This window comes from Ciona robusta, chromosome 5 (assembly GCF_009617815.1).
Source record: "Ciona robusta chromosome 5, ASM961781v2".
Taxonomy (NCBI): Eukaryota; Metazoa; Chordata; class Ascidiacea; order Phlebobranchia; family Cionidae; genus Ciona; species Ciona robusta.
Genome location: NC_143239.1, coordinates 380698 through 407091, shown reverse-complemented (window position 1 = coordinate 407091; position 26394 = coordinate 380698). Strand labels below are relative to the sequence as shown.

At 34.7% G+C, this 26394-nt stretch overlaps 4 protein-coding genes across 7 annotated transcripts; 3 read left to right on the top strand and 1 right to left on the bottom strand.

Annotated features, from left to right (window-relative positions):
* Window positions 1-298: 298 nt before the first annotated feature.
* LOC149735259 (uncharacterized) lies at window positions 299-11284 on the top strand. Its single transcript, XM_089878506.1, has 24 exons — window positions 299-436; window positions 942-982; window positions 1060-1134; window positions 1373-1436; window positions 1490-1564; window positions 1680-1833; window positions 2179-2273; window positions 2620-2738; window positions 2924-3072; window positions 3183-3271; window positions 3474-3590; window positions 5112-5151; window positions 5211-5266; window positions 5698-5940; window positions 6457-6528; window positions 6756-6897; window positions 6956-7072; window positions 7210-7403; window positions 7885-7998; window positions 8097-8220; window positions 8776-9020; window positions 9076-10342; window positions 10401-10466; window positions 10699-11284. The coding sequence occupies exons 1-24, from the start codon at window positions 341-343 to the stop codon at window positions 10701-10703; spliced, it is 3759 nt and encodes a 1252-aa protein (XP_089734632.1). The 5' UTR covers window positions 299-340; the 3' UTR covers window positions 10704-11284.
* LOC149735258 (serine/threonine-protein kinase NIM1-like) lies at window positions 10405-13858 on the bottom strand. Of its 3 annotated transcripts, XM_089878516.1 has the most exons (10): window positions 13561-13854; window positions 13389-13475; window positions 13058-13237; window positions 12755-12876; window positions 12286-12432; window positions 12120-12191; window positions 11742-11910; window positions 11464-11677; window positions 11281-11398; window positions 10405-11219 (listed from the first exon to the last, which is right to left on the bottom strand). In XM_089878516.1, the coding sequence occupies exons 1-10, from the start codon at window positions 13619-13621 to the stop codon at window positions 10863-10865; spliced, it is 1527 nt and encodes a 508-aa protein (XP_089734642.1). In that variant the 5' UTR covers window positions 13622-13854; the 3' UTR covers window positions 10405-10862. The 3 variants fall into 3 exon arrangements, with proteins under 3 accessions (XP_089734642.1, XP_089734643.1, XP_089734644.1); XM_089878517.1 differs by lacking the exon at window positions 12120-12191 and having other exon boundaries at window positions 13561-13858; XM_089878518.1 differs by lacking the exon at window positions 13389-13475 and having other exon boundaries at window positions 13561-13858.
* A 120-nt stretch (window positions 13859-13978) lies between these two features.
* On the top strand, window positions 13979-16566 carry LOC149735257 (calponin-3-like). Of its 2 annotated transcripts, XM_089878529.1 has the most exons (7): window positions 13984-14201; window positions 14251-14378; window positions 14821-14896; window positions 15321-15425; window positions 15677-15709; window positions 15763-15876; window positions 16186-16566. In XM_089878529.1, the coding sequence occupies exons 1-7, from the start codon at window positions 14151-14153 to the stop codon at window positions 16276-16278; spliced, it is 600 nt and encodes a 199-aa protein (XP_089734655.1). In that variant the 5' UTR covers window positions 13984-14150; the 3' UTR covers window positions 16279-16566. The 2 variants fall into 2 exon arrangements, with proteins under 2 accessions (XP_089734656.1, XP_089734655.1); XM_089878530.1 differs by lacking the exon at window positions 15677-15709 and having other exon boundaries at window positions 13979-14201.
* Window positions 16567-19611: 3045 nt separating this feature from the next.
* On the top strand, window positions 19612-26299 carry LOC149735256 (excitatory amino acid transporter 3-like). Its single transcript, XM_089878515.1, has 12 exons — window positions 19612-19856; window positions 19916-20038; window positions 20364-20445; window positions 20587-20629; window positions 21335-21475; window positions 22127-22287; window positions 22350-22416; window positions 22563-22697; window positions 23735-23835; window positions 24027-24152; window positions 24855-24989; window positions 25978-26299. Exons 1-12 carry the CDS (start codon window positions 19646-19648, stop codon window positions 26192-26194), a joined length of 1542 nt encoding a protein of 513 aa, XP_089734641.1. The 5' UTR covers window positions 19612-19645; the 3' UTR covers window positions 26195-26299.
* Window positions 26300-26394: the final 95 nt, after the last annotated feature.

Below are 26394 nucleotides of genomic sequence, written 5' to 3'. Positions count from 1 at the left end.
GTTTTTTTAGACCAAAATTTTCACTGGTTACCAGCGGCAGTATTACCCATTTGGCCATTTGTAATTAATACTGGTTTAGTCTGAGTAAAATACGATTACTAAAAGGAGGGAAAGAGGGAAACTGGTGCAGATATTTTTTGATTAATTAAACAGAATCGCTTGTGCACCTGCCGTACTCTGCAGACTGGTTGTTGGTATTAAACCTTAATCAATTAGCCCCCAAAAAACCCTAATACTCACAAAACAATTTTTAAGGCCATTTTTGAATAGAGATAGACATTAATTACAAACCGGTTCGTTCTTAAACAACTTTTCATTAAAGGTTTTAAGTTGAAATAGAATGAGTAAAGGAAATGAAAATGAAATTCGTGTTTTGCGCCTTAAAAGCCCTGCAGGAGCCGAAGCTGCAATTTATAAATGGCCGTTGCCAAAATATGTGAGTTGATTATTGTAAAAATATTACCGTATTCATTTATTCACTGTAATGCAAAAGTTTGGCTTACCGTTATTATCAGTGTTATTTATGATTTACCAACAATTAGTGTCATTCAGCGAATGGCCATTTTTAACAACTTAACAACAATTTAATAAGACAAAATAAAAACATTCTATAAAAAGATTTAATATATATATATATATAAATATATTTTTTTAATAGGCGCGACTCCCAGAGGTGCGGAGGTGCCGTGCACCTCGTAAATTTTCGAAACATTATTAGATGCTTAGTTTATAACGCCTAAGCTGTCTAGCGGTCTCATATCAACCACCTTTAAATGGTTAATATATTATTTAATAATGGAATCTCTGAAGTTTTAAAATTCATACATTTACCATCAAAGAAAAATGTTGACATATTTCAATAATTACACATCTAGCATTTAAATGTTTAGACTGTAGAATTAGTATTTTTATACAATAACAAAATTTTTATTACAAATTAGGAAACTCGTGACGGAGCATTTGAAATCATTGACACAATCAGGTATAAATGTTCTATGTTCACATTAAATTTTTCCTGTTTATTCCTTGAATTTACAACTTTTGATTCAAAACATTTAGGTGGGTTTGCAAAGATTATCCTGATCTAGAGATGGCAATGGAGAAGCATATACTGGCAGATTATGACACAAAAAAGTAAATTTACATGTTTATGTATATATTATATTATTTTATGTTCTGTAATAATGATTGTACCTGACACAAAAACCTTGAAACTGAGGCGTTAAAACTTAATTGCAATAAACAAAGCAATGCTGCAGCTTAAATGCTTTCGTTCAAGAAAGGTTCAGCTTTGTGCTTCATTGAATTTTGACTCTCTTGTAGCATTCAATGATGTTCTAATTTAATTACTTTATGTTTATTTTTATTAAAGCTTTGAAAGCATGAAGGAATTATGCAACAAATACAATAGAGCCATTGATTCTATTTTACAATTGGTAAGTAGTTGTGTATTGTATAATACGAAAATACTTATTTTACATCAACATAGTGGCAAGGTACAAGTAAATCAGCGCTGCTTCAAACTCAACCTTCAACTGGCTTGTTGAAACACATCATGCAACAGGTGAATAAGAACCATAGTAGGTATTTGCATATTTCTATGTTAAATATCTATATAACAGTAAACCCTGCATATATATCCTTAGATAACATGAATATTAATATACTGGTTGACTTAGGTTTACAACCATAGTGTGTTGGAGCCGGAGAAGTTAAACCAATATGAACCATTCTCACCAGAAGTTTACGGTGAAACTTCATTTGATCTCATATCACAGATGTTATGCGAGTTGAAATTAAAGGATGATGATGTTTTTCTTGATCTTGGAAGCGGTATGTTGAATAACAAACCTGGCCCATGTTATTGTTTATGATATTATTCATTAACAATGACTTGTTTTGTATAGGAGTGGTTGTAACTAGTGTATGTGGCATAACAATTTTGTGGAATGAAAATGGTATCCTGAATACAAAGAAATACATGGTTACACCTAAACCATGAGTGTTATTTATATCACACTCGTACCTAATAAGCAAAACCATCTTCAGAGTTCAGAGATGCCAATTGTGGCATAAATACTCGTGTATCAAAGATCGTGGATGCCTATATAGAAAAGCCTGGTTTTATGCATCCATTATATTGTGTAGGCGTATTGTAATAATGAAATAACCTCATAGGAGTTGGTCAGGTGGTGTTACAAGTAGCAGCTGCATCACCTTGTAAACTATGTCTGGGCATTGAGAAGGCACCCTTGCCTGGGAAGTATTCACAGGTGCATTGTTGTCTTATGTTTGTTAGCTTATTGATTTAAATATAAATATTTAGTGCAGGTTTATTCATTGTTAAAAGAAGAAATTTAAACTGTGTCACGGATGCTTACTTGTTTATAACACCTAGTTAATTTTTTTTTTGAATATCACAAGATAAGCCTAATAGCCTTATTAGACATCTTAAGAGGTAAAATAGTGATATTGCCACGATCAACCAATACATGTATCAAGTGAAATTAAACCAAGTACGAGAAGCACAATTACAATTTAACTTAAAATTTTTAAATATATATATGTTTGTTATTGTAAAGATGCTTTAAGTTGCAGCAATGGAACATTTAATTGCAGAACATGGACAAGGAGTTTCGTAAGTGGATGCGTTGGTATGGTAAGAAATATCGGCCGTACAAACTTGAGACAGGAGATTTTCTAGAAGAAGAATGGAAAGATAGAATTGCATCTGCAACGTAAATGACTGAAATTGATGTTAGATTTTACTGACAACTGTTACCAGCATTGGTTTACACTTTATGCTAGCTTTTAATTTCGTGAATGCATTTGTAGCATATCCAATTTTTAAAAGCTCCAATTTAACAAATTTTAAACACAACTTTATGCTGTAATAATAAAATTCTTTTCCCCCCTTATGCAGTGTTATATTCGTTAACAATTACGCCTTCGGACCAGAAGTTGACCATCAGTTAAAGGAAAGGTTTGCAAACCTAAAGGAAGGAAGCAAAATTGTTTCATCAAAGGCATTTGCACAAGTCAACTTTCGAATAACAGATCGTAATTTAACAGGTAATAAACAAAATATACATAAAAAGTTAAAAAAAAACTGTTTTAAACGAAAGTCAATGTTTGTGTCATATTAGAATGTTTCAGTAAACAGGTTTTATTTTGTGTTGCAGATATTGGAACTATTTTGAGGGTTTCTGTTTTATCTCCTTTAAGAGGTTCAGTGTCATGGACGCCTAACCCTGTCACATACTATCTGCAGGTTTGTAATGGATTTTAACAAAATGGACTTGAGAGGGGCAGACAGCTAATAAAAAAATTTGAATTTAAATGAACATAACATGATAGATTTCGACAAGGTGATGTGATTGGAAACAGCGAACATTTTACTTTAAGAAGCCTACCGGCAGCCCTTATTTTATTTTAACACAAAACATTGAGCGGTAAATATTACTCAATGCCAGGTGGTTGATCGTACAATGCTTGAAAGATATTTTCTTGCACAAACTGACCCAAAACTACGTGAGGAGCTTGACATGGAACACAGAAGATCTAAAGATAATAGTCCAGCACTTAGCATGGTGGGTTTATTAACTGCTGTGTATTTTGCCCCTAAAACTATCAGGTGCTATTATTTTCACAACATAAATTGGTCACAATACAAAATTAGGATTCTTAAGATTGGAAACCTTTTATATTTAAATCTTTATATTTCAAAGATTTAGTGGGCTATTCTGTTTAAGGACTTGGTCACGCTTGAAACATATTACCAGTTCCATAAAGATAATAATAGCAAGAAAAAGAGATTTATTTTTTTATCGTAAAATGTTTGTAAAGGTTGCCATAGATTCTGTATTTATCGTTTTCGCACCAACGTGCAGCCAGAGGGGGTTTCGCCCCCACCCCCCACTCTTTTAAACAAATAAAAAAGTATTTTTTTTAAATTACAAAATTCGTTTCGCTACGCAGCTGTTTTTTTTTGAAAACACAGGATTGTAGAGATTATCACTTTATCAGTGAGAATGAAATTGTCCAAAGTTTTTGTGAAAGAGAGAAATTCTATTAGTAAAAAATTAAAATTTCTTACGTCCGGCGGCGCATTGGTTACGCTTCCAATACACAGCCAATAGCTAGAATGACAGAACGGTCGTCACAAAGTAAATATCGTCCTGGCCAAGCTTGGATAAAGCTCAAAAAGCGTTGGTCTTAGGCACCATGCAAAAACCAGAGTTTCGTGAATCTCAGTTGCAAGTTATTAATTTTAGTATTTTAACCATAAAATATTTAATTAGAAATTTATGTACACTTGTTGCGTTAACACTATTTCAAATATCAAAACATTTTATATAAATCGTATAATCTATAAAACGCTGGCTTGGGGATGCACATAAAAAAAATTTCGAATCCGCAAGTTTCCACCTATTCGCATCTAATCAAGGGGATTCGGATATCTGTTTAATTATGTTAACAATTTTAAAAAGTGATAATTATAAAAAAATTATTCTTGTGTTTGTGGGACTTTTGGGAAAAGTTTTGCATCGTCTTTTCAAAGGTTACTTTATGTTTTGGTTTGGCTGCTTCAGCTTTATACGTAGTTACGAACTTGGCGATTTACCACCATCTTTCTAGGAGGAATGAAGCTATCTGTTAGTGTCCGAGATTTCCCCCGTTTAGAATAAAGAAATATTATACCGCTCTAAATTGAAAAAAAAAATTTTTATGAGAAAAGTTTTTCTTGCTTTTCTCTGCGCGATTAAAACCTCCGCCTTATTTTTTTTCTGGCTGCGCGACTGTTCATGCGTATCTATGGCAAACATTCAACATGACTTATTTTTCATTTAACATTGAAACTTCTGGGTTTGTATTTCAGATAACTTAATAACAAACATTGGGAGACTACAAACAGTAGTTTTATCTTATTTATTATATCACTGCGGGTGCATATAAAAAATGCAATTGTTTCATAAAATATTATGAATCAAGCTTGTTAGTTCATGTGCTTATGTTTACAAGATATTGATAAATTATTGAACTGATTGTCCTATTCTCCGTGCTACTTCATTACAACATTGGTTAGAATTTAATTTGATATTTTTTTACAGTATCGAAGCTTGGGTAAGGAAAATGCAAAACCAGTGTCAGGTTTGTTGCCTTAGTTGTATAAATTGAAATGTGAGTTTAATATACAAGTGTGTCTACAGATCATATCGCTGAGAAAGATGTAAAAGATTCAAAGAAATCAAACAATTTTAAAAAGGTTCGTTTATTTATTTGTTTTTAGGGATGAGACAAAATTAAACGTTCTTTGGTCGAATCTGGGACTCTGGATGCCTGGTGAATGGCGTCACCAAGACTTACCATAGTGTATTAATTTGAGCGTTAAAGCCGGTCAAAATTTCTGTTAAAGGCGACTGCTTTTGTTTGTTGTTTAAACGCATGTAAACTTGGATGCTGCCTATACTGCAAAAACCAACCACAGGTTAAGCCCGTGTGCGCACACGCGCACATACAGGCTGGCAAAATAATGTGTTTGCGGCTATGATTGCTTTGTTTATGACCTTACGTAGCTGATACACCAGCTCGCTCTTGTGCATTCCTATTAGTTATGTATGTGTTATGTGTATGCCATTAGTTTTCACTTTCATTTAAACTTTTAACGGAGTTGTTTTAAAGTTGTCTAATCCACAGTCAAGTATCTCACCGAACAACACAAAAAAGCATCAACGTATTCTAAGTACAAGTGACAGTGATGCGCAAGCAGATTCGGATTTTGGAGAAGCTGGCATCACTGTGGGAAGTTTAGCGAGTGATTCCTCGGATGACTTTGCTCCTCCAATTAAGAAGAAAGGTTTGGGAGGACACAAACGAAGCCGGAGCAAAAGTTTCTTGAAGACAACCAAGATGCGAGTAAAGCCGGAAAAAAATGTGAAGGTTGAAAATGTTGATAATATGCTTGACATGTTTTAAGAAGGACAGATGGAGTGACAAATCTTAATTGAAATTAATCGGATGTGCCTTCAAGCTAATCCCATTAATTTACCGTAGCTAAAACAATGTGTTTGTTTCTCGTATTCTAAACAACACATAACTTAGGCAGCACTCAACAATCCACTTTACTTAACTCCCGAATCTCTTTTTCACTACAAATGGCAACACACCTATACACGCTGTGTCAACAGTTGACATGGAAACTTTTCACTGTTGGTGATTGATGGGTGGTAATGCTCTGATCAACGATAGTAACAGTCTAACAGATAATATGTTAAAAACCTGCAGAACAACCAAAAAATGTTTAACTATTACTTTGCACTTTCAACATGATGTGGCAATTGTCATTTAGGACACGTCATTTTCTTGGTCGTGCAATAACGCTTGGTTGCTTACAGAGCTGCCTTTCAATTTACGAAATCCACTATGTTAAAGTTAATATAATGTAATTTGGTTCAGGTTGAAGAAATATCGGAGAGTGATCATCGTAGTAAACGTGCAAGGAGAAGTGGTAGAAGACCTGCAACAAAGGTGTAGTGTATGTTGTGTGTTGTTAACTCATATTCTTATACAACAGCAGGTATCATAGCAATTTTTTAAAGAATAAATGTCAACAATTATTAATGACAATTAAAACAACCCTATGTGGTAGTATGAAGGTTAGGGATCATGTCTTCCTACTTGTACATTAGGAATATTGGTTAGGAGTTGAGGTGCAGGAAATGTTAACTTTAAATTACCATCTTTCTCATACACAGTGTGTACGGAGCTCGCTTTCTACTCCCACTTCCACTGGCTTAGATAATGCAAAACTTATGAAACCCATCAATAAGAGGGCTATGGATAATCACAATGCCATCCAACTTCTACATGAGGTGACTGTGGGCAGTGATGTGAGAGGTAAGTCCATCATCATCATCCTCTTAAACTTCAACATAATATTTCTTCTTGTTATAAGATCCAGGTGATTATGTAAACATGTCACTGTTGAGCAAACCAATCATTACCACGGGTTCATCTCATGCTTCTTCAAACCTCAAAGATAAACAACTGTATGCACTTGATTTTATGTTTGGTAAGTTGACATAACGTTAAACCACAGACTGCACAATAAGAGAGTAGTTATTTGCTACAGTTTAACTGGTTAGAATTTGTCGGCTTTAAGTAGAGTGGATTGCTCTTAAACCTACATTAATGTGAATATTTTTGCAGAGCGATGGAAAATGAGAGTTTTGCGATTGATGTGTGACTCTGTTGGAGATGTGTTTAGTGAGAGGCTACAAACACAATACACTGTGGAGACCAAAAAAAATGAACATCTGAAAATGTTGAATAAGATGTTTTGTGCAGATGTGGAGAGGTTAAAGGAACGAACGTTGATGCTTATTCAAACTCGATTGAATGACGTGAGTTACATATTTTTGATATGTTGCTTTATACCACCAATCATGTATCACCTACCTCATTGTTTAATGTTTAATAAGGTTCATTAAACATAAAATTTAAAATGTAATAAAAATTATATTTTATAATTTTTTTACATATTCACAAAGAAAAATAAAATTTGAATTATATGAAACGGTCGAAGTTGATTGAAATTTTTCTTTGTGGAAAATCCTATGCATTGTCGCGTAACGAATTTTTCCTTCAGCAGTTGCATCTGCTGTATTAACCCAGATACTTTTCAGAAGCTGTTTCGTTGTTTAAATTTTCGGTGGTATCTTTATTTCACATTTTAGCATTTCTATCAATACATAATTTTGATTTTTCGTTAGCCCTTTTAAGAAGTTATTTTAGATGTGGCTGAATGCAAGTCTGGTTTCTATGATAAAGTGGAATCTGCCAAATGTAAGTCATTTTTATTTTGTCTCAATTTATTTGTTGCAGTTGCAAGTTGAGTTCAAATCACCGACCACATTACATGCAAGAAATGGAGATAATCACCACGATACCATTCAACATTTACAACAACTACATTTCCATATCAGTAAAAACATCACTGTAAGTTCTAAAAAAAATGAAATCTATTTTTAAGTTTTGCTTTCTTCCAAGTTTATTTTTTTTTTAATTATTTGACTTTTTTTATTTCATTTTACCAGAATGACACAGCAAAGTCATCCAATCAGAGCCTTTCAAACCACCAGCAACTGCAGAATGTTTTACATGATGCTTTGTTATATTTGGAACAAAGTGAAAACCCTAATATGGAGTATATGAGACACGGTGAATAGAGTTACTTCTAAGAATTAAATATGATCTTTTTATATTTTTTTCCACATGGGGTAAGTTTAGGTTAAAACACAGGTATCTTAATTGCACCATGTGTGGTGCTAGACCTCATGCTTGCTTATAAATTAACCAGTATGGCTGCAGTTTTTGAAAACCGACGCTGTGGCAAAGTGGTTAGTGCGCCTGCCTATAACCCAGAGATAATAGGTTCAAGGCTCGTCGCTGCTGCCATTGTGGGCGCATGTGTCCTTGGGCAAGACACTTAGCAGCAATTGCTTCAACCCAGTGGTCACTAATGGGGTGTCTAAATTATGAGCCACACATAAAAAAATCCCCCCAAAAAGTAATCACTCTCATAGTAACATACATGGTAACACGTGAACACCCATGTTATAACGACTTTTGTTTTCTGGCCATGCGAGGATAAAGTAAGTTACATTCAACCCATGAGGGGATCACTGAGTTAGAACAATTGGCATCAAATATCTTTCCAAAGAACAACCATGCGCACATCAATAGATTAAATCCTAAATATAATATTCATATCAGGAAACCTACATTATTCAAATTCTGCTAATGATGAAAAGTTGTTGGGTCCGATGCATGGCGCTCCCGCCTCCACATACCGACCACTGGGTGGCCTACCAGTACAGATAGAGGCGAGTACAGGCCACCAGGCTTCAAATTCTCCACAATCTCCCAAAGAAACCGGCCAAACATCAAACTCAAAAAGGAAACCTCATATACATCGTCGAACGGAACTACCTGCTGAAGCAATGCAGATTGTGCAACAAGTATGTTGTGCTTTGTAATATTCTCTCAGTTGAAATATTTTATTTATTTCCTCAGGTGCTAGATAACTACAGAGAGGGCAGACAATGTTCATTGGAAGGCAACCAGAAGAAATTGTTAAAACATAAAACATTGGACCCAAAACACAATTCAATTCATTCTAGTCTTGCCCCTCTTGTTAAGTTGAACACATCATGCGTTAGTAGTCCCGATTTCTCACCTGTCACACCGCCGGACACTCCATCATTGTCATTGGATTCGCAAAAGGATTCATCTCACATACAACATGCAGTCAAAGTTGGACAAAGTTATTTATTTTCCAAACCTCCAGATCCAACATGTGAACCCCCTCACTTTAATATACAGAGTTTGGTTTACAGAGGTGGTGCCGCTCCACTGGTTTCTTCACCTTCATCTTCTACTTCAATCAAATCCACAAGCACTGTAGCAAGCAACTCTATGCACACTCCACGTGAATATGAAAACATGGAAAACTCGATTCAATCTTCCCACAATCCCTCTGATATTAAGATGATCAAATGTGAGCCAATAAACACAGCATATATTTCCCCTAAAGGTGGACAAAGTATTGGAGCTGCCGGATTTGCTGCGCCGGGAAGAGTTAACCAAACACTGCACACACATGGTGGCCATACAGCTTCATTATATCCCCACATACATACGTTAAACACAAATCCACAATCAATGTTCAGTAGTGGCAATAAACAACCATTGATGATGTCAGCATTATCAGTCACGCATCGAGGAGGAAATCTAACTTCCCCACCAAACCATGATCTTCATACACAGGGAAGCAACCACAATCCACATGCTGCTTCACTTGTAAAGGGAATCAAAACAGGTGATTATGAAGGAAGTTTCTCCCCACTCACACCCACCGAGACTCCATCAACCAACTCATCATGTGCTGAAGCAACTTTTATTTCCAATATTATTAAAACTACCTTTGTAACATCGCAAATTGTACAAGAATACCCAAACAAATCTGATTCATCATTAGTTCCCGATTCTGCCACAGATTCCGCCCCAGAGACAGATCAGCACATGGATCCACTAAAATCATGTGATACCAGCAAAAATAATGATTTATCTTGTATCACGGATGATGAAAGCGGTGATGACCTCACAATAGATGAACAATCAGATGGTAATCAGGAAGTGATAAATAGAAATACTCCATTAGAAGAAAAACAAAAGAAAACTTTAGAAAATGAGGATAATGATGTTTGTGTAAGGATGGAGTGGCCAAAAACTAAAAAACAACTTGCAAGAAAAAGTCAAGTTGTTGTCAAAAGTAGTTCAGGTAATTTTGGAATTCTTTTTAATAAAGTTTATATGAAATCAACATTTAATAAATGCAGGTAATCAAGAAACAAGTGAGGTTTTTAATTCATGTTCGTTTCATGATGTGAATTTTAACCAACAAGGTACGTTGCATTATTTTACACAAAGATCAACAAAAAATAAATATTTGCTATTTTAGTGTTCTCTTTCTGTTGTGGAACATACAGAGAGATTTATGTTGAACAATAGGTTTTAAAACAATGCAAACTACAAAACAAAAATATATTGTTTTTTATCACAAAGCAATGTTTCACTAGTGTATACAAAAAAAGGAACAGTGGAAAGTTTGTTATCTTACAATTGTCATTGTTTTAGAATAAAGAAACATTTTAAAGGAAGGATCCATTTTCCAATGATAAATACACTCTGGAAGAATTCGCATTTCACCTCAAATCCTGATGAATCAGGAACACGTGATGTGTTTCTATGCAACATGTTAACAGCATAATAACCTATAATACTTCTCAAACTTTCTTAAGTTATAAAATCAAACAGAATTTAGATTTAACTGTTGATGGATTTTGAGTTGGTTTTATTGGTTTTTGATTGTTATTATTCTGTTGAATCTTCCACATTACATTGTCTTCTTTGTGTAAAACAACTTTTTCTTCGGGACAATCTGCTCTGGCCACGTTAAATTTTTGACAACTGGCGCATAAATATAGTTCCTGCTTCACTGGAAGGCGACTTAAAAACTTCTTGTGAGCTCTCATTAATAATATCCTATATGTGCCAACCATTGCATTATATTCATTTAATAAAGAGACAGATACAGTGGAAGGTTCACTAAGCAGTGGATTGCCTTGTTTCCCACTTAATTCCAATTCATCTCCCTTCTGTGCAGAACAAGATATTTTATTTGAATCCATGTTTTTTAAATAAACCAAAATTACTGACATTATTCCATTTGATTCTTTTAAGTTCGTTTTCATTAATTCCAAGCTTGCCCATCATTTGCAAAGCATGAACTTCCTGTGGCAGAGCTGTTGTCAAAACAACATTCTCCGGCTGTAACCTAATCAAGAAAACAATGTTTGTCTACACGTTCTGAAATTTCATGACTGTTGTAGTTAAGGTTACCTGTAACGGTTTATTGGTGCTGGATATTCCACCTCCGTTAACCATGCACATTTTTTAATCTCTGACACTGAAATTCGTTCTGATGACACAGGCTTCAGAATGGCTTGGATAAGTTCTTTACATTCGTTGGATAGGTAGTTTGGAATATTAAAATGTCCAGATATTATACGTTTCTTTAACTTTCCAACAGTTTCAGCTCTGAATGGCATCAACCCTAAACAAAACATGTGTATTGTACAACAAAACATACGACACCATATCACATTCAATCAACATACCTGTTACTGCAAAATATAAAATAATTCCAAGGGCCCAAATGTCCACACTCTCGCCGTAATAAAACGCCTCCTTAAATAACTCTGGAGCAGCATATGGGGGTGAACCACAAAATGTATTTAAAGCTTCCCCCAGTGATTTTGCTGTGGTGCTAAATCCAAAATCTCCAACCTATCATGCGTTAGTAAAAAGGTTTTTATTTAAATCAGAACTAGCAAAAAAAATAATTTTCACTTAAAACAATATAACAAGCTTCAATGAAATTTATTACATGCAGTCTAGTGGTTATACTACACTTCATTATAAATCTTGAACACCCCATAAGTTTCAACAGTTGTAAAATAAACTTACATAATTTATAAAAATATTAAAAATCTAACTTTGATATGTTTTTTCTCAGAGTAAAATATGTTCTCAGCTTTCAGGTCACGATGAATTACATTATGTTGATGCTGCAAAACATATGTTGGTATTTAGGGACTTCTACTTGTCATTTTATTGATATCGTAGCTCGTAGGGACATCGCAATCTATGAGTTATGCTTACCATATGCTGCACAGCTGATAATATTTGAGAAAAAACAATTTTTGAATCCGGCTCAGATAATTTTCCTTGTGTTGAAAGTTTTGTATAAAGTTCCCCACCACTAGCATACTCCATCACCAAGAACAATTTCTTTTCTGTATGGATTACCTGTCACAATAATCAAAGGCAATTCATATTATGCCTAAGTATTATAACAACTACCGTGACACAGTGGCACTAATGGATTCTTCGCATTGTTAGCCAAACATAGAAAAAAACACTAACCCACAAAGTTAGATACATAAACATTTGGTAGGTTTTTTCTACTATTGGTTATACTTTGTTATCTTGAATTACATAACAATTGTAGGCAATTGGTAAATAATACTGATTTAACTATGGCGTCACGTTTGGAATGCCCATTTTTACTAGTTGTGGCTAAACACTAACAAACAACCAAAATAATCAAGCGACATTCTTTCACACCAACCTCATACAAATGAATAATATGAGGATGATGTAAAGCTTCCAAATTTGAAATCTCTCGTGAAAGAAGCAATTTTGTCTTTTTGTCCATCTTCTGCTTGTCCAAAATTTTTATTGCAACTCTTTCTGTCACAAATACGATATATATAAAAAATTATTTGGTACTTAATCAAACATTCAGTGTTGGTTCAAACCACTTTCCTAAAAAATACAGAACTGGCATGAAGTTTCAGCCACACGTGTGTCATGACTAACTCAAAAACACTATATGACAAAAATTATTAAAAAAAATCAAATAAAATGTTACCTTTGGTAAGTAAATGAATCCCAGCTTTTACTCGTGAAAAATTTCCTGACCCAAGTTCTCCACGCAATGTATAGAACCCTATGCGTTTGCCAAGAGAAATTTCCCAGTGGTTTTTATTGCTTGATTCACAAGAATGTCGCAACTTTTGGTATGGTGAGGTGACATGTTTTACAACATCAGCTGAAATATTTAGCAGTAGATCATGGTATAAGAATAAGCTGGATCGGCTACATCATGTACCAATACCAAGTGCTATTATTGTTATCAACACTCATGCAAACAATCATATATATAAAACACATGTTACAAGGGCATAATAGATGATAACAACCTGAAACATGGGTAGCCATTGTTCCTATGTAATTAGTATGATGTGACCCAGCATTGCATTTTGAAACCAAAGCTTCCGCATTCTTTCCTGTGAGTGAAACCACATTTCAAACTTAATTATACTTTATGGACTCACGGTTTCGTTTAAAAATTCATTATTAGGATTAGAATACCTGAATGGATAGATGGTTTACGTTTTGATTCCTCTCTGGTGGTGAACTGTGTATCATGCATGCTAGCATTACCACATTTATTCAAGTAATTTGTCAACAATTTGCATGACTTGGCCACGACATTTTTTGTCTAAGTTTTTAATATCTGGTATGGGTGATTAAAGAACAAAAATGTGTCAAGTATTTTCGCAATTGTGTGCTAGTAAAGAAACGACACCACCAGTTGCATCAGTAGAAGGTATCGAAAATGTATATAATCATAGAGAAAAGAACTATGATAACCTATCTTAACCAGCGTACGTAACAATTTTACCATGGTTTCGCTTTTATGATCCTACCATAGTTTAATCATGGTTTAATAATATAACAACTTCTTTATTAAACTATGATCCTACCATAGAAACCTGAATAATAATATTTAGGTTTCTATGATCGTACATCGAATTTGCGGTTTCCGCCGTTGATTCCTATTAAATGACGTCATAATATAAAGCAACGAACTTGTTGATCTCGCAAGAGATCTTGCAGGAGGGTTTTATTTAATAGAATAATACAGCTACATTTTTTGAGTTACGTTCTACCAGGTAAGAATGGCGAACCAGGGCCCTAGTTATGGATTCAGTCGTGAAGTTCGAAACAAGGTGAGCTATTTGATTACATACTTTTTATTTCTAAAGTCAATACAAACAGATGGCATCAAAATATGATGAATATCTGGAAGAAGATTTGAGAGAATGGATTGCAAAGACATCAGATTGCCAAATTATGAGTGAGAAAACTTTTCAAAGCTGGTTAAAAGATGGAAGAGTGCTTTGCTTGTAAGCCTTTAATAACTAGTTATATTAATATATATATTATGTTGTAATAAAAACTAAGTCACTTTGATGTTTGTTAGAAAAAAATGTTCCATTATACCAAGAAAATACTTTGTAACTTACAAAATTATGTATTTAATTGTGGATTACCACACAATTCCTATTTATATGGTTAAGTTTTTATGCAACCAGCATTGGATGTGTACTTTGCTTGTTCTACACTTTCACCGATTATTTTAGATCAGTACTATACTCTATATTTGGGCTGCAATGCGAACATATGGCACATTAACACTAACCACCAACAATCCACTGTTTGACCCAGCCTGATGGAATGCCCAAATGTATTGTTAAACTATTGTGCAATAATCATTATTGGCTTAAAGTATACAGGAATATGTGGATGGCATAGATGGATTATTATTAACATGTTGTTTATTTCTAGTTTAATAGAAAAACTTCAACCTGACCTACTTAAGAAGGGGATGCCCCATGAAACCATGCTCAATCCATTCCGATGTGTATGTTATTTCTATTGTTAAGTGAAATACTTTTCATTCCTATTTTACATTAAATAATAAATATCATGATAAATTAGCTTAACATAAAGCATATCCTCTAGTCTAAAACAACTGTGCTGCCAAATGTATTTTTTACCCTAAAAAAATATAGTTTGAATGGACTGTGAAATGTTGGTTTAATATTTTTCTGGATAAGCCACAATTTAATTGCCAAAAAAAACTTTTTTTGTTTATATTTATTATTATACTTGTTATTAATAATAGTTTTGTAATGTTGTACAGCTTTCCTATTTTTTCTATATTTAAAAACCTTTTTCCAGTCTGACCTAAAACAACCAAGTGGTGTATTCATATTCAAAGTGTATTCCATTATGTGACATGTATATCAGTATACATGATAATCATTTTCTGTTATGAATGAAAGATGGAAAATATTAATGCATTCCTTGATGCGATTAAACTGATGGGAGTACCTGAACCTTCCTTATGCACAACCGCTGATCTTTATGATGGGTCTGGGATGTCACAGGTTTTTATTTTTTTAATTTTAGTCTCTGCTATTGAGCGTAATCTCAATGTGTGAAGTACAGCTTTGCAATGAGTCTAAAGACTACTAAGTTGTACACGCGTCAATAACAAAGTACAACTACATGATGCTTTTATGCAGAATAATAAAAATATGCAACAAGACACAATGCAATCCCGTCAGTAAATATTTTTAAAATGACTATTTAGAAATTCTTTGTTTTGTCTCCCTTGTAATAATTGGAATTATTTTAGGTTCAAACTTGTCTGTTGGCATTGGTGGATGTGGTAAGTTGTATTGTTAAAACTGTTTCAGAAAAATAATTACACTTATCATTAAGGCTATTTCAAAAGATTTGACTGAAACCGATATTGGAATTCGAATCCCAAAGAAACAAACAAAGGAATGGAGTGAAAGTCAACTTAAAGCGGGAGATACAATCATTGGTTTGCAGGTTAACACTTACGGCTTTTAACTAAGATAAATATGTGTTTACTTACCAGATGTACAGTCAATAGCATTTTAACTAAAGTTACTAAATGATGAAATGTGTTAGAGTTGTGAACATTGTTTAAACTCTACTAGATAAGCTAACACTGTTTTGTGGGTTTAGCAGCCACACTTTTTTTGTCTGACACCTGATTTCCGTTCTTGCATTTGAAGAGATAAATAAAAAATCATGTTATGTTAGGTGCCTAGATAAATTCTTTTTAAAAATTCTTCTGATGCTAAATTTTAAAATTTAACAATTGTTCGTTTGCAGGCTGGAACAAACAAATATGCAAGCCAGTCAGGAATGACGGCATATGGCTCATCAAGACCTGCTTATGATAGAAAATATTCATCACAAAAATAAACATTGGGAAAATAGGTTTAAGATAAACTTTTGACTGCAATTGAAAATTAACATTGTTTTTATATTATTTTACCTAAGAGTCTTTTTCTATTTTGATTGTGTTGTAACTTGAATTCATACTAACACGTTTTACCTTATACGACTTTATAGAATACAAATATTAATTTTGAATTTTAAAAACACTGCCAAAAATTATTGCTTTTTGAATTTTAATGATAATGAAGTGTGTGAAATACTAACATTTGTTTTAGTAAAATATTTCTAAATAAAATAACAATTTGCTATAAACTCATGTTTTTTTTCAAGATAATGTTAGTCGAACATTTCAAGTAATGAAGTTATGTATAAGAATTTCCATTAAATTCGTCTTCGTTGTTTTCTTGCAAGAAAAAAATTGTGTATTTCGTCCGGCGCCGTGGCATAGTGGGTAGCGCGCCTGCCTGTAACCCAGAGGTAAGGGATTTAAGGCTCGACGCTGCTACCATTGTCGGCGTATGTGTCCTTGGGCAACACACTTAACGAAAATTGCTCCAACCCAGTGGTCACTAATGTAATGGGTGGTCCAAATTATTAGCCATACAAGAAAAAAATAATAATAATCACCCACAAAGTAACATACATGGTAACTCGTAAGCTGGCACGAGGTGTTAAACCCGTGTTATAACGACTGTCGTTTTCCGGCCACGCGAGAATAAAGTAAGTTACATTCATTATTTAAACCCCAGAGGTCCCCATTTTTTCAACGGGTTACTTTAAAGAGATATACCAACAGTTTTAAGTTAGTCGGAAAAAACATAGATACCCATAACTGCCCCATGTATAAAACAAACGAGCGAACAAGTTGCTAAATGCATGTTCTTATTTCACAAAATTGTAACGAAACATGACGTTTTTAGTTTGTGACCTTTTATCAAAATACAGTTTAAAACTGTTTTCAGTCGGTACGTATTGTATTTGTTCCGATCTACTTCGCACGCGCAGTAGCCTATATTTCACCAATCGTTATTTTTCGTGCGATAAATACAAAATTAGTGCAAAAATAGACTTTTTAATGAATTAAGACACGAATGTAAGTGATCACGAAAGCAAACAAGAAATTATGCACACATGGGTTTTGTATGGAACATTCACTGCATATGTTTCTTATAATAATTTCTATATGCGCTATATGGTAGCAAGTACCATATAGTGTTCATACATGGGCGTCGCCAAGGGGGGGCCTAAGGGGCCATGGCCCCCCCAAATTTTGAGTTTTACAGTAATGTTATTGGTGAAAAAATAAAATTAAAACGTGCTAAACAGTGATGTTCAAATGGGGGATCTCGATCCGGTTCCGGATCTTTTTTCTAATTAAAAGAAAAAGAAAGAAAACATTTAAGCCTGTTTTTAAATTTCTTACACATGCTAAATGATAAGGTGTCAGTCCCTATTATGACGCAAATAATCGCCGTGTGTATTATGATGGATGAATTCACGTGTGAATCCATATTATTTCGTAATAAACAGTCTACCTGCTAGCTAAGAAAAACAAATCTCAAATTTTGTGACAAAAATGGCTGGTGGTAGGCAACGAATAGAGTTTTAAATGTAGTTGTAGATCGTTGTGTTTTCATGCGGCGTAATTGTGAAAAATAAATGCCATTCACAGTACGCCTTCCCGTGTTTTGTGTTGTAACTAGGTGGTTTTTCAAACCCAAAATACAACCGTAAAACATTTGGCCCCCACCAAAATTTTAGGCTGGCTACGCCCTTGTGTTCATACAGCGAATAAGATGATCGTAGCTCTTTCAAATAAAATAGGTGGTTTTGTGTAATAAGCAGGACACCTTTTCCATTTTAGATAACCTTTACTTGCGTTTAAACTACATTAACGATGGCGATTGTTTTACGTCACAATATTTACTACGAAGTACGGCTTCCTTGTGGGTTCATTTTACGACAATGTTGCTTTCTTTACTTTGCGATGGCAGTCAAAAGTTAAGTTCACGGGTACGTACCTGTTAAACATCCGTGACGGTGTTAATAATTAGATATTTTTCAAAGCTATAATCGGTATAAATTATGTAGTACTTAAAGCGCTAACCCCCACATAGCGTTGTTATGGAAACTTTATTATCAGCATTGACGTTAAAACTTTCAAAGAAATAAATTTCAAAAAGTAAATATTTGGTAAAAAGGGGATGTTTGACTTCTTGCGCTGACTACTTTATTATTCATTGTTGTAAAACTTATATTACCACAAAACCTAGCAAGCTTATAATGCCACTAGATTTGCTTTATACCTAATACCGAAAATGCATAGCCTATATTTTTAAAACCTTATTAAAATCAAGAAGTTAGAGGATAGCCAGTCGTATGTTATGTATTTAAAATGTTAGTTATTTAAGTTGGATATAGCCCAGGAACAAACATACAATATATATTGGTCCTGAAGTTTATTTGAAGAGCATTAGATTCATTTACGAGCATGAAACAGAAACGTTATGTACAGAAGGGTGGGGGACGATGGGACACTTTGTCAAACGAGACTTTTTTTAATTTTTATTTTACGAACCACCATTTAATGATAATAATCAGGAAAATAATGTTCCAGAATTATTTGACAGTATAATCACGACTTATAAAAAACGCTTGTCAAAGCTGATTACTGTTCTTAAATATTAAAAAAAATATGTTAAATAGGAACAGTATTCTTTGATCAGGTAAAAAAATGCAAAATAGTAACGTGCTAAGCTAAACCATAGTAAACCGTTTGTAGTTTGCGAGTGTGAACGATTAAACAAGTTTCACAGATTCATAAAAAAACATTTCGTTCAACAATACCAATTTTCATACAATAATATAATGTAGGTAACATGTTAAAAACTATAGCAGTAAAGCGAGAAAAAGGACGTTTAAACTTGTTTTTTTTTTAAGCGCACAGTATCATTTCGTGTTATTTACGTATATTCCTAATAATAAATACACTCAATAATCAAAATTAAAAATGATTTTAAACTGTCCCGGCTTACCTTGTGTGTTTTGGAATTTGTAAATCTACACCTGTTGTGCGGATCGCTAAATAACTCCTCGTGTGTTTTATTATATTTTTTCAATTAATAAAGGAATGATAGTACTAATTCGTCTTATCACCCAAAAACCGGCTTCTATTTTGAGTTTGGAAATATTGGGCAACATGTGCTTTAGTGTCCCGTTTTTCCCCACTCCAAGAAAGCAACATAAATTTTATTTAGGATAAGAAAATAACATATGATTTGTTTTTATTATTTCTTTGAATACAGTTATTGGATTCAGATTAGTTCAAAAAGTTTCATGAAACAGGTTTTGTGTTCATTCTGAGTTTAATTATTTCAGATTCTTTTCTAAGATGGGGTTCACGTGTAAACAATTCGTAAAAAAGAATGTATTGCTGCTTGCCACCGTATCTGGTGTTGTTCTTGGCATCGTGCTCGGTATCGCCATGCGGGAAGCAAAGCTATCGCAGCTCGACATCGCTTATTTCTCATTTCCCGGCGATATTTTGCTTCGTATGCTCAAAATGATGATTCTGCCGCTTATCGTATGCAGTCTAATCACAGGTTTTATTTTGACTCTGGTTTATATTTTAAACAGACTAATACCATTTTAAACCGGATAGGAGTTGCCACACTTGATCAAAAAGCGTCAGGAAAGTTGGGAGCTTTGGCTGTCACGTACTACATGACAACTACGCTTATTGCTGTGATTATAGGAATTGTTCTTGTGGTTACAATTAACCCAGGTAAGGTTACAGTATAATTTGACGTAATAGTAGTACATAATGAATGAACGAATGTAATTTTTTTATCCTTGCGTGGCCGTTAAAGTACAATCGTCATAACACGGATGTTCTGTTTCATATACACCTCGTGCCAGCAGCTAAAAAGTTACCAAGTAACTCTGAGAGTGATTTTTTTGTATGTCTGACCACAACCTATAAGTGATCACTGGGTTAAGGCTGTCTTACCCAAGGACACATAATGTCACACCCATGACATGCGATTGAGTACAGACAGACGCGCTAACCACTTTAACACCGCAAGTTTCATATTTCCATTCAACCACAGGGAGAGCGGGGAAGGAAACGATTGATTCTACAGGAAGTAGCATCAGCGTCGAAGCTGTCGATGCTTTAACCGACCTCATAAGGTAAAGTCATTATCCATGGCCACAACATACCGAGCATACAATAATATACGCAATAAACATTTGTAATAAACAGGTCATCAACCGCTAGAATACTTTGCTTATGGCTTTACCGTAAAGCGGTTTAATATTTAACTTCTGCAGGAACTTGTTTCCAGAGAACTTGGTTCAAGCTTGTTTTCAACAGGTGCGTTGAAGTTCTGTTTTTACCGACTAAGTTTATTCCTCTCTGGCAAGACGGGTTTGTGTTTTTCACATTTCAGTAGCAGAAAAAGGATGTTAAATAACACCAAGACTTTATAAAAAATCTTGGAATACCCAAAACATTTGTAAAAATAACTAAGGTTTACAAAACCGCATTTTACCCAACCGGTAACTTACAGAAGGGAGTCCAAACAACGGGAAGATAAAAATGAATAGCTTTTTCTCAAAGAAAATTAAAGTAAAACATTGATTTTTGGTAGGATAGGGTTTCTAAAAAATATATCACTACTTTCAAACCAAATGAAAAAAAATGCTATTATTTTTTTAAACGTTATAATAGGGTGGGGGAGACGGGACACGTTTAGCACATAATATCCAAATGTGCTGATCGTGTTTTAAACAATTAATAACGGTCTATGGAAGCCGTGGAGATACAGTTTTATAATTCCTCAAATGTTTTTTGTTTACTACCAAATGGGACGAGAAAATGGAATGAAAAGGTGTCCCATCTTCCCCAACCTACTATAATATCGGTCGGTAATTTATTTAAAAAAAAACAAATCTAAAACTTTTTTCTTGCTATAAGTGACACGATTTTTGTAAACTTCTGTTTCAGAATGCATATTTGCATTCAGTTGCCCAATGGGTTAAATGTTATAGCTGTACTACTTTGTTTATTACGTCACAGTACCAAACAATGAGAGAACCAATCACAGAAGAAAGGAATATTACCTCATTGTTGCCTATTGTCAACGAAACAATCGGTACAACAGTTGGTTATCAAGTGACGACGGTTGTGGAACAGAATGTGACAATCGATTATAGATTGGTAAGTTCGCTTATATTTATGCTGTGCCCCGCCTTAATTTACCCCAATATGTCTGAAACTCCCAACCAATACAGCCCGAGATTCTATGAGTGTGTACTATAATTCTAAACTACGATATCTTGCCAGTTTTGAAATCGAAAATCTCACGCGCAGCCGTGCAACAGTGGTATAAGCGCCTGACTTCTGAGTCAGAGGTAATATGTTTACGGTTTGTCGATGCTACCAATGTGGTCTTACCTTATTGGGCAAGACACTATACATCAATTGCTTCAACCCAGTAGTCACTAATGAATTGTGAGGTGTATGGAACAGAACATTCATGTTATAAAGATTGTTATAGCCTGACCAAGCACGCGAGGATGCAGCAAGCTATATTTATTTAGTTACATTTGCCCTTTATATAAAACACAGTGTGAGTAAGATGGGTACCGTTATAGCACATAATATTCCACATTCCCTATAATCACATTTTTATCAAATTACAACGGTCTTTAGGACTCTTGAGGATACGGTTATATAACTCTTTGAATATTCTTTGTTTACTATTAAATGGGACGATAAAATAGAATAAATACCTAAACCATAATACTATATCTCCCAACCCGCTATATCTTGTTTTACACTGTACAACTTTTCACAATGCTTTTACAGGTTGGAAGTTACAAACTAGGCATCAATGTGCTCGGAATGATCAGTTTCTGTATCACGTTCGGTATTATCATTGGGAGAATGGGAGATGAAGGTGTAATATTGGTTAAGTTCTTTTCAGCATTTAATGAAGCCGTAATGAAGATTGTAGGAATCGTAATTTGGTACGTCATGCATACCAGGTGTGTATGCTTTAGATTTCACCTCATTGTGGAATTATATACAGGTATGCACCGATCGGGATAATCTTTCTTATTGCCGGTGAGATCATGAAAATGGAAGACCCAGCAAAGGTAAATATTAAAGATAATCGGTTCGGAGTTTAGCTCTTTGTGTTTAAACATTTATTACTGACGATGTACCAGAGTAGGTCAACTCATAAGCTGCCTATATAAGACATAAGTTGTCCTGCCACAAATAATCTTTATAATGTTTGTAGGTATTGGAACAGTTAGGGCTATACATGGCGACAGTGATTGCAGGACTAGCAATTCATGGGATATTAGTTCTGCCACTTATATACTTTATTGTTGTACGGAAGAACCCATTCGCCTACTTGTCGGGTGTTCTTCAGGTAAAGTTCTGTGATCTACTTTTTAGATGCAGGGTGGGGGGAGATGGGACACCTTTAAGTTCGTTTTTCTCGTCCCATTTGGTAGTAAACCAAGAGCATTCATCTATTTATAAAATTATATCCTCACGATTCCCATATACCCTTTTTGCATGGTACTTGTAATGCTTGTAAGTACTCGCATATTTACTCGCAAGAACAAAGTTAGAACACATAAAGTCGTAAGCGTGTCATCTGCTGTAGGAGGTTGGTTGTTATTCGCGCATAATGCGAGTAAAGAAAAATAGAACGGGAAGGACAGTTTAACTTTTAAAGGCCTATAATCTTTTGTGGGTATTATTTTTACAGTTTTTAGTTAGTGATAGTACAATAAATATTAGAAATGATATTATGAACGATTTAACAATATTGCGCCAAAATAAGCCAACTCAATGTTGATACACGCATAAACCAATGACCATGCAAAATAACGCCATTAGTGAGTTACCAAATGACGACTTAATGTGTATCGCTATTTGCATATACATTTTACCATACACAAAGGGTAATAAAAGGCACCAAAACACGATATTTATATATTATGTCTTACCCCATATCACGCTACTGTATCTGTATAAAATGTCCTTATGTGGAGTATATGTTATTTATGTATATTATTGCAATGGACTATAGTTTCATCTAAGTTTACCAATGAAACAGTTCACTGTGAATTATTGGAAGAATTGTTTCCAATTCATCCAATCTTTGGGTTAGTCCTTAATTCCGACTCAGCAAGTGTACAGATCTCCTTGTCCTCACTTTTTTACCTTAATCTTGTGTTAATATAACGTCTTGTAGAGAGAGAAGGGTAGAGGAAGATGTGGTAAACAAAGAAAATTCAAAGAATTATAAAACCGTATCCTCGCGACTCCCATAGACTGGTGTTACATGTTTAAGATATTTGGATAATATGTGCTAACGGTGTCCCATTTTCCCACCCTCCTTTATTACTGCAGTCTTGCCGTAATAACTGAAGCGACAAAGTAATATTTATGTTATAGGCACTTCTAACTGCAGTTGCAACATCGTCCAGTTCGGCGACCCTGCCAGTCACGGTGAATTGTCTCGAACAAAACAACAAACTTGATAAACGAGTAACGAGGTGAGAATGTGAACATCGTTGCCAAATTTAAATTCATATAAAGACAAAACAATTATCCAGAAAGTTTCAATAGTTAGTAAATCGTAAACGAGCATGGGTAGTTGTCTCTAAGTTGCTCGATGTATGAGGATTAATATGTGACAAATATTACATCCAATGAAAATATGTCGAGACCTTATACATTTGTTAAGGTTTGTTCTTCCAATCGGAGCCACTATCAATATGGACGGGACGGCTTTATACGAAGCGGTAGCAGCCATATTCATCGCACAAGCAAATGGGATTGTTTTGAACTTTGGTCAGATAGTTACTGTCAGGTATTTATCTTCATCAAGGAGCTAATTTATAAAAATAGGGTTGTATATTATATAGACAATCACAAGAAAGTATAACGCACCAAAACAGAACCAATGGGAAGCATAAATTAAAAACACATTGGATGAATGTAACTTACTTTGTCCTCGGGTGGCCGGAAAACGACGGTCGTTATCACACGAGTTTAACACCTTGTGCCAGCTTACGAGTTACTACGTATGTTAACTTTGTGGGTGATTATCCCTTTTTTTATATATAGTAGGATGGGAGAAGATGGGACACCTTTTTATTCTATTTTCCCGTACATTTTGGTAGTAAACAAAGAACATTCGAGGAATTATAAAACCTTGTCCTCGCGACTTTCATAGACCGTTGTTAATTGTTTAAAACAGGACCAGGATATATTTTGTGCTAAAGGTGTCCCATCTTCCCTCACCCCACTATATGGCTGATAATTTGGACAACCAATTAGGAACCACTGGATTGGAGAAATTGCCGTTAAGTGTCTTGCCCAAGGACACATACGCCCACAATGGTAGCAGCGACAAGCCTTGAGTTCATTACTCCTGGGTTACAGGCAGGCGCGCTAAACACTTTGCCACGGCGCCTTATTTTATTTATTAATAATTATAAACGTATTATATAAACAGCAATAAGTGCATTAAAACTAAACTTCGTTTCACTGTGGAAAAAAACTTTTAAAGTGTCACTGCAACATTCGCAAGCATTGGTGCTGCTGGAGTGCCACAGGCTGGGTTGGTAACCCTCATCATCGTGTTGACTGCGGTGGGCCTACCAACCGAAGACATTACACTTATCCTTGCAATCGATTGGCTTCTGTAAGTTGTATGAGTGACCCTACTTAATGTGTGCATGATCACATGGCGAGAATTGTCGTTTTATTGGGCAGGTAGTGGGCCTGTAGATTATTTTTCACCAAACATTGGTAACGTTTTTTGTGCACGTATAATTGACTCACATTCTTTTCCGTCGAGCAACTGTTTCTTTGTCAGTCATTTTAACATATTTTTTCACATCATATGTCTATACCTCTTGATAAAATCAAACCAATTATATATTTATAAAGTTAAGAATAAATGTTTAGAATTAAAACTAAATAAAATAGTAAAGATTAATTTCCCGATTAATTAAAATTAAATGAATAGTAGGGTGGGGGAAGATAGGACACCTTTAGCACATAATATCTAAATATCCGGATCGTGTTTTAAACAATTACTAACGGCCAATGGGAGTCGTGAGTATATAGTTTTATAATTTCTTGAATGTTCTTTGTTTACTACTAAACGGGGCGAGAAAATAGAGGTAAAAAGTGTCCCGTCTTCCCCCAACCTACTGTATATACCGTAAACATTAATTAACTTAAACATAAACATTAATTAAACGGCGCATTTTTAAGAACCTGTCAACAAGTAACTAAGCAACACAGTAATTTGTACATATTTAGATTTAAAATACTAATCGCCAACGACATTTCAAAAAACTATATAACCACTACGGCTAGACTAACGATTCCGCTGCCGCAGATCGTCGAAATAGAGCTTATTCTGACTGTGAAATGTAGACGTGTGAGAAGTGATGTCACAGTCACTAGCACCGCCCTGAACGTCACAATAAAAATCTTGACCTACACACTATAGGACTAAAGTGTTTCCAAAAAAATTAGCTATGCTTTACTAATCCCACATTGTGAGACCGATGAATTTGACGCGTAAAAAGGCGGTGAGGGTTTGTACGGGACGAAAGTAGAGACTAAAAGTCATACGTGTTTCTATGACTCTGCAATATAATAGGTTGATTTGTTTACAGCGATCGACTTCGAACCACAGTCAATGTTCTCGGTGATTCCATCGGCGCAGGTGTCGTTGCACACCTCAGTAGGAAAGATCTTCATCTCGATTCTGATACTGACGATGCAACAACTGACGTCACGGTAGATAAACGACCACCAAGTTACACGAGTGACGTGTTCGAGAATGACGCAATGAATGAATCTAAGGATCAATTTTCTTTCACCAAAATGTAACCATCTGTAGTGTAGGTTTAAAAGGAGTTCAAATCGTGTACATTTACGTTTATGATTGTAGAAACAGAGAAATGAGATATAAATTACAATTCAAGTTTAAATGTTATCTGCGTTGTTGTGAGAAATGTTTTGATACAATTACGAGAACATCAAATAAGGTATAATGGAATGCCAGCTCATCAGCCTATCACAGCCACGAT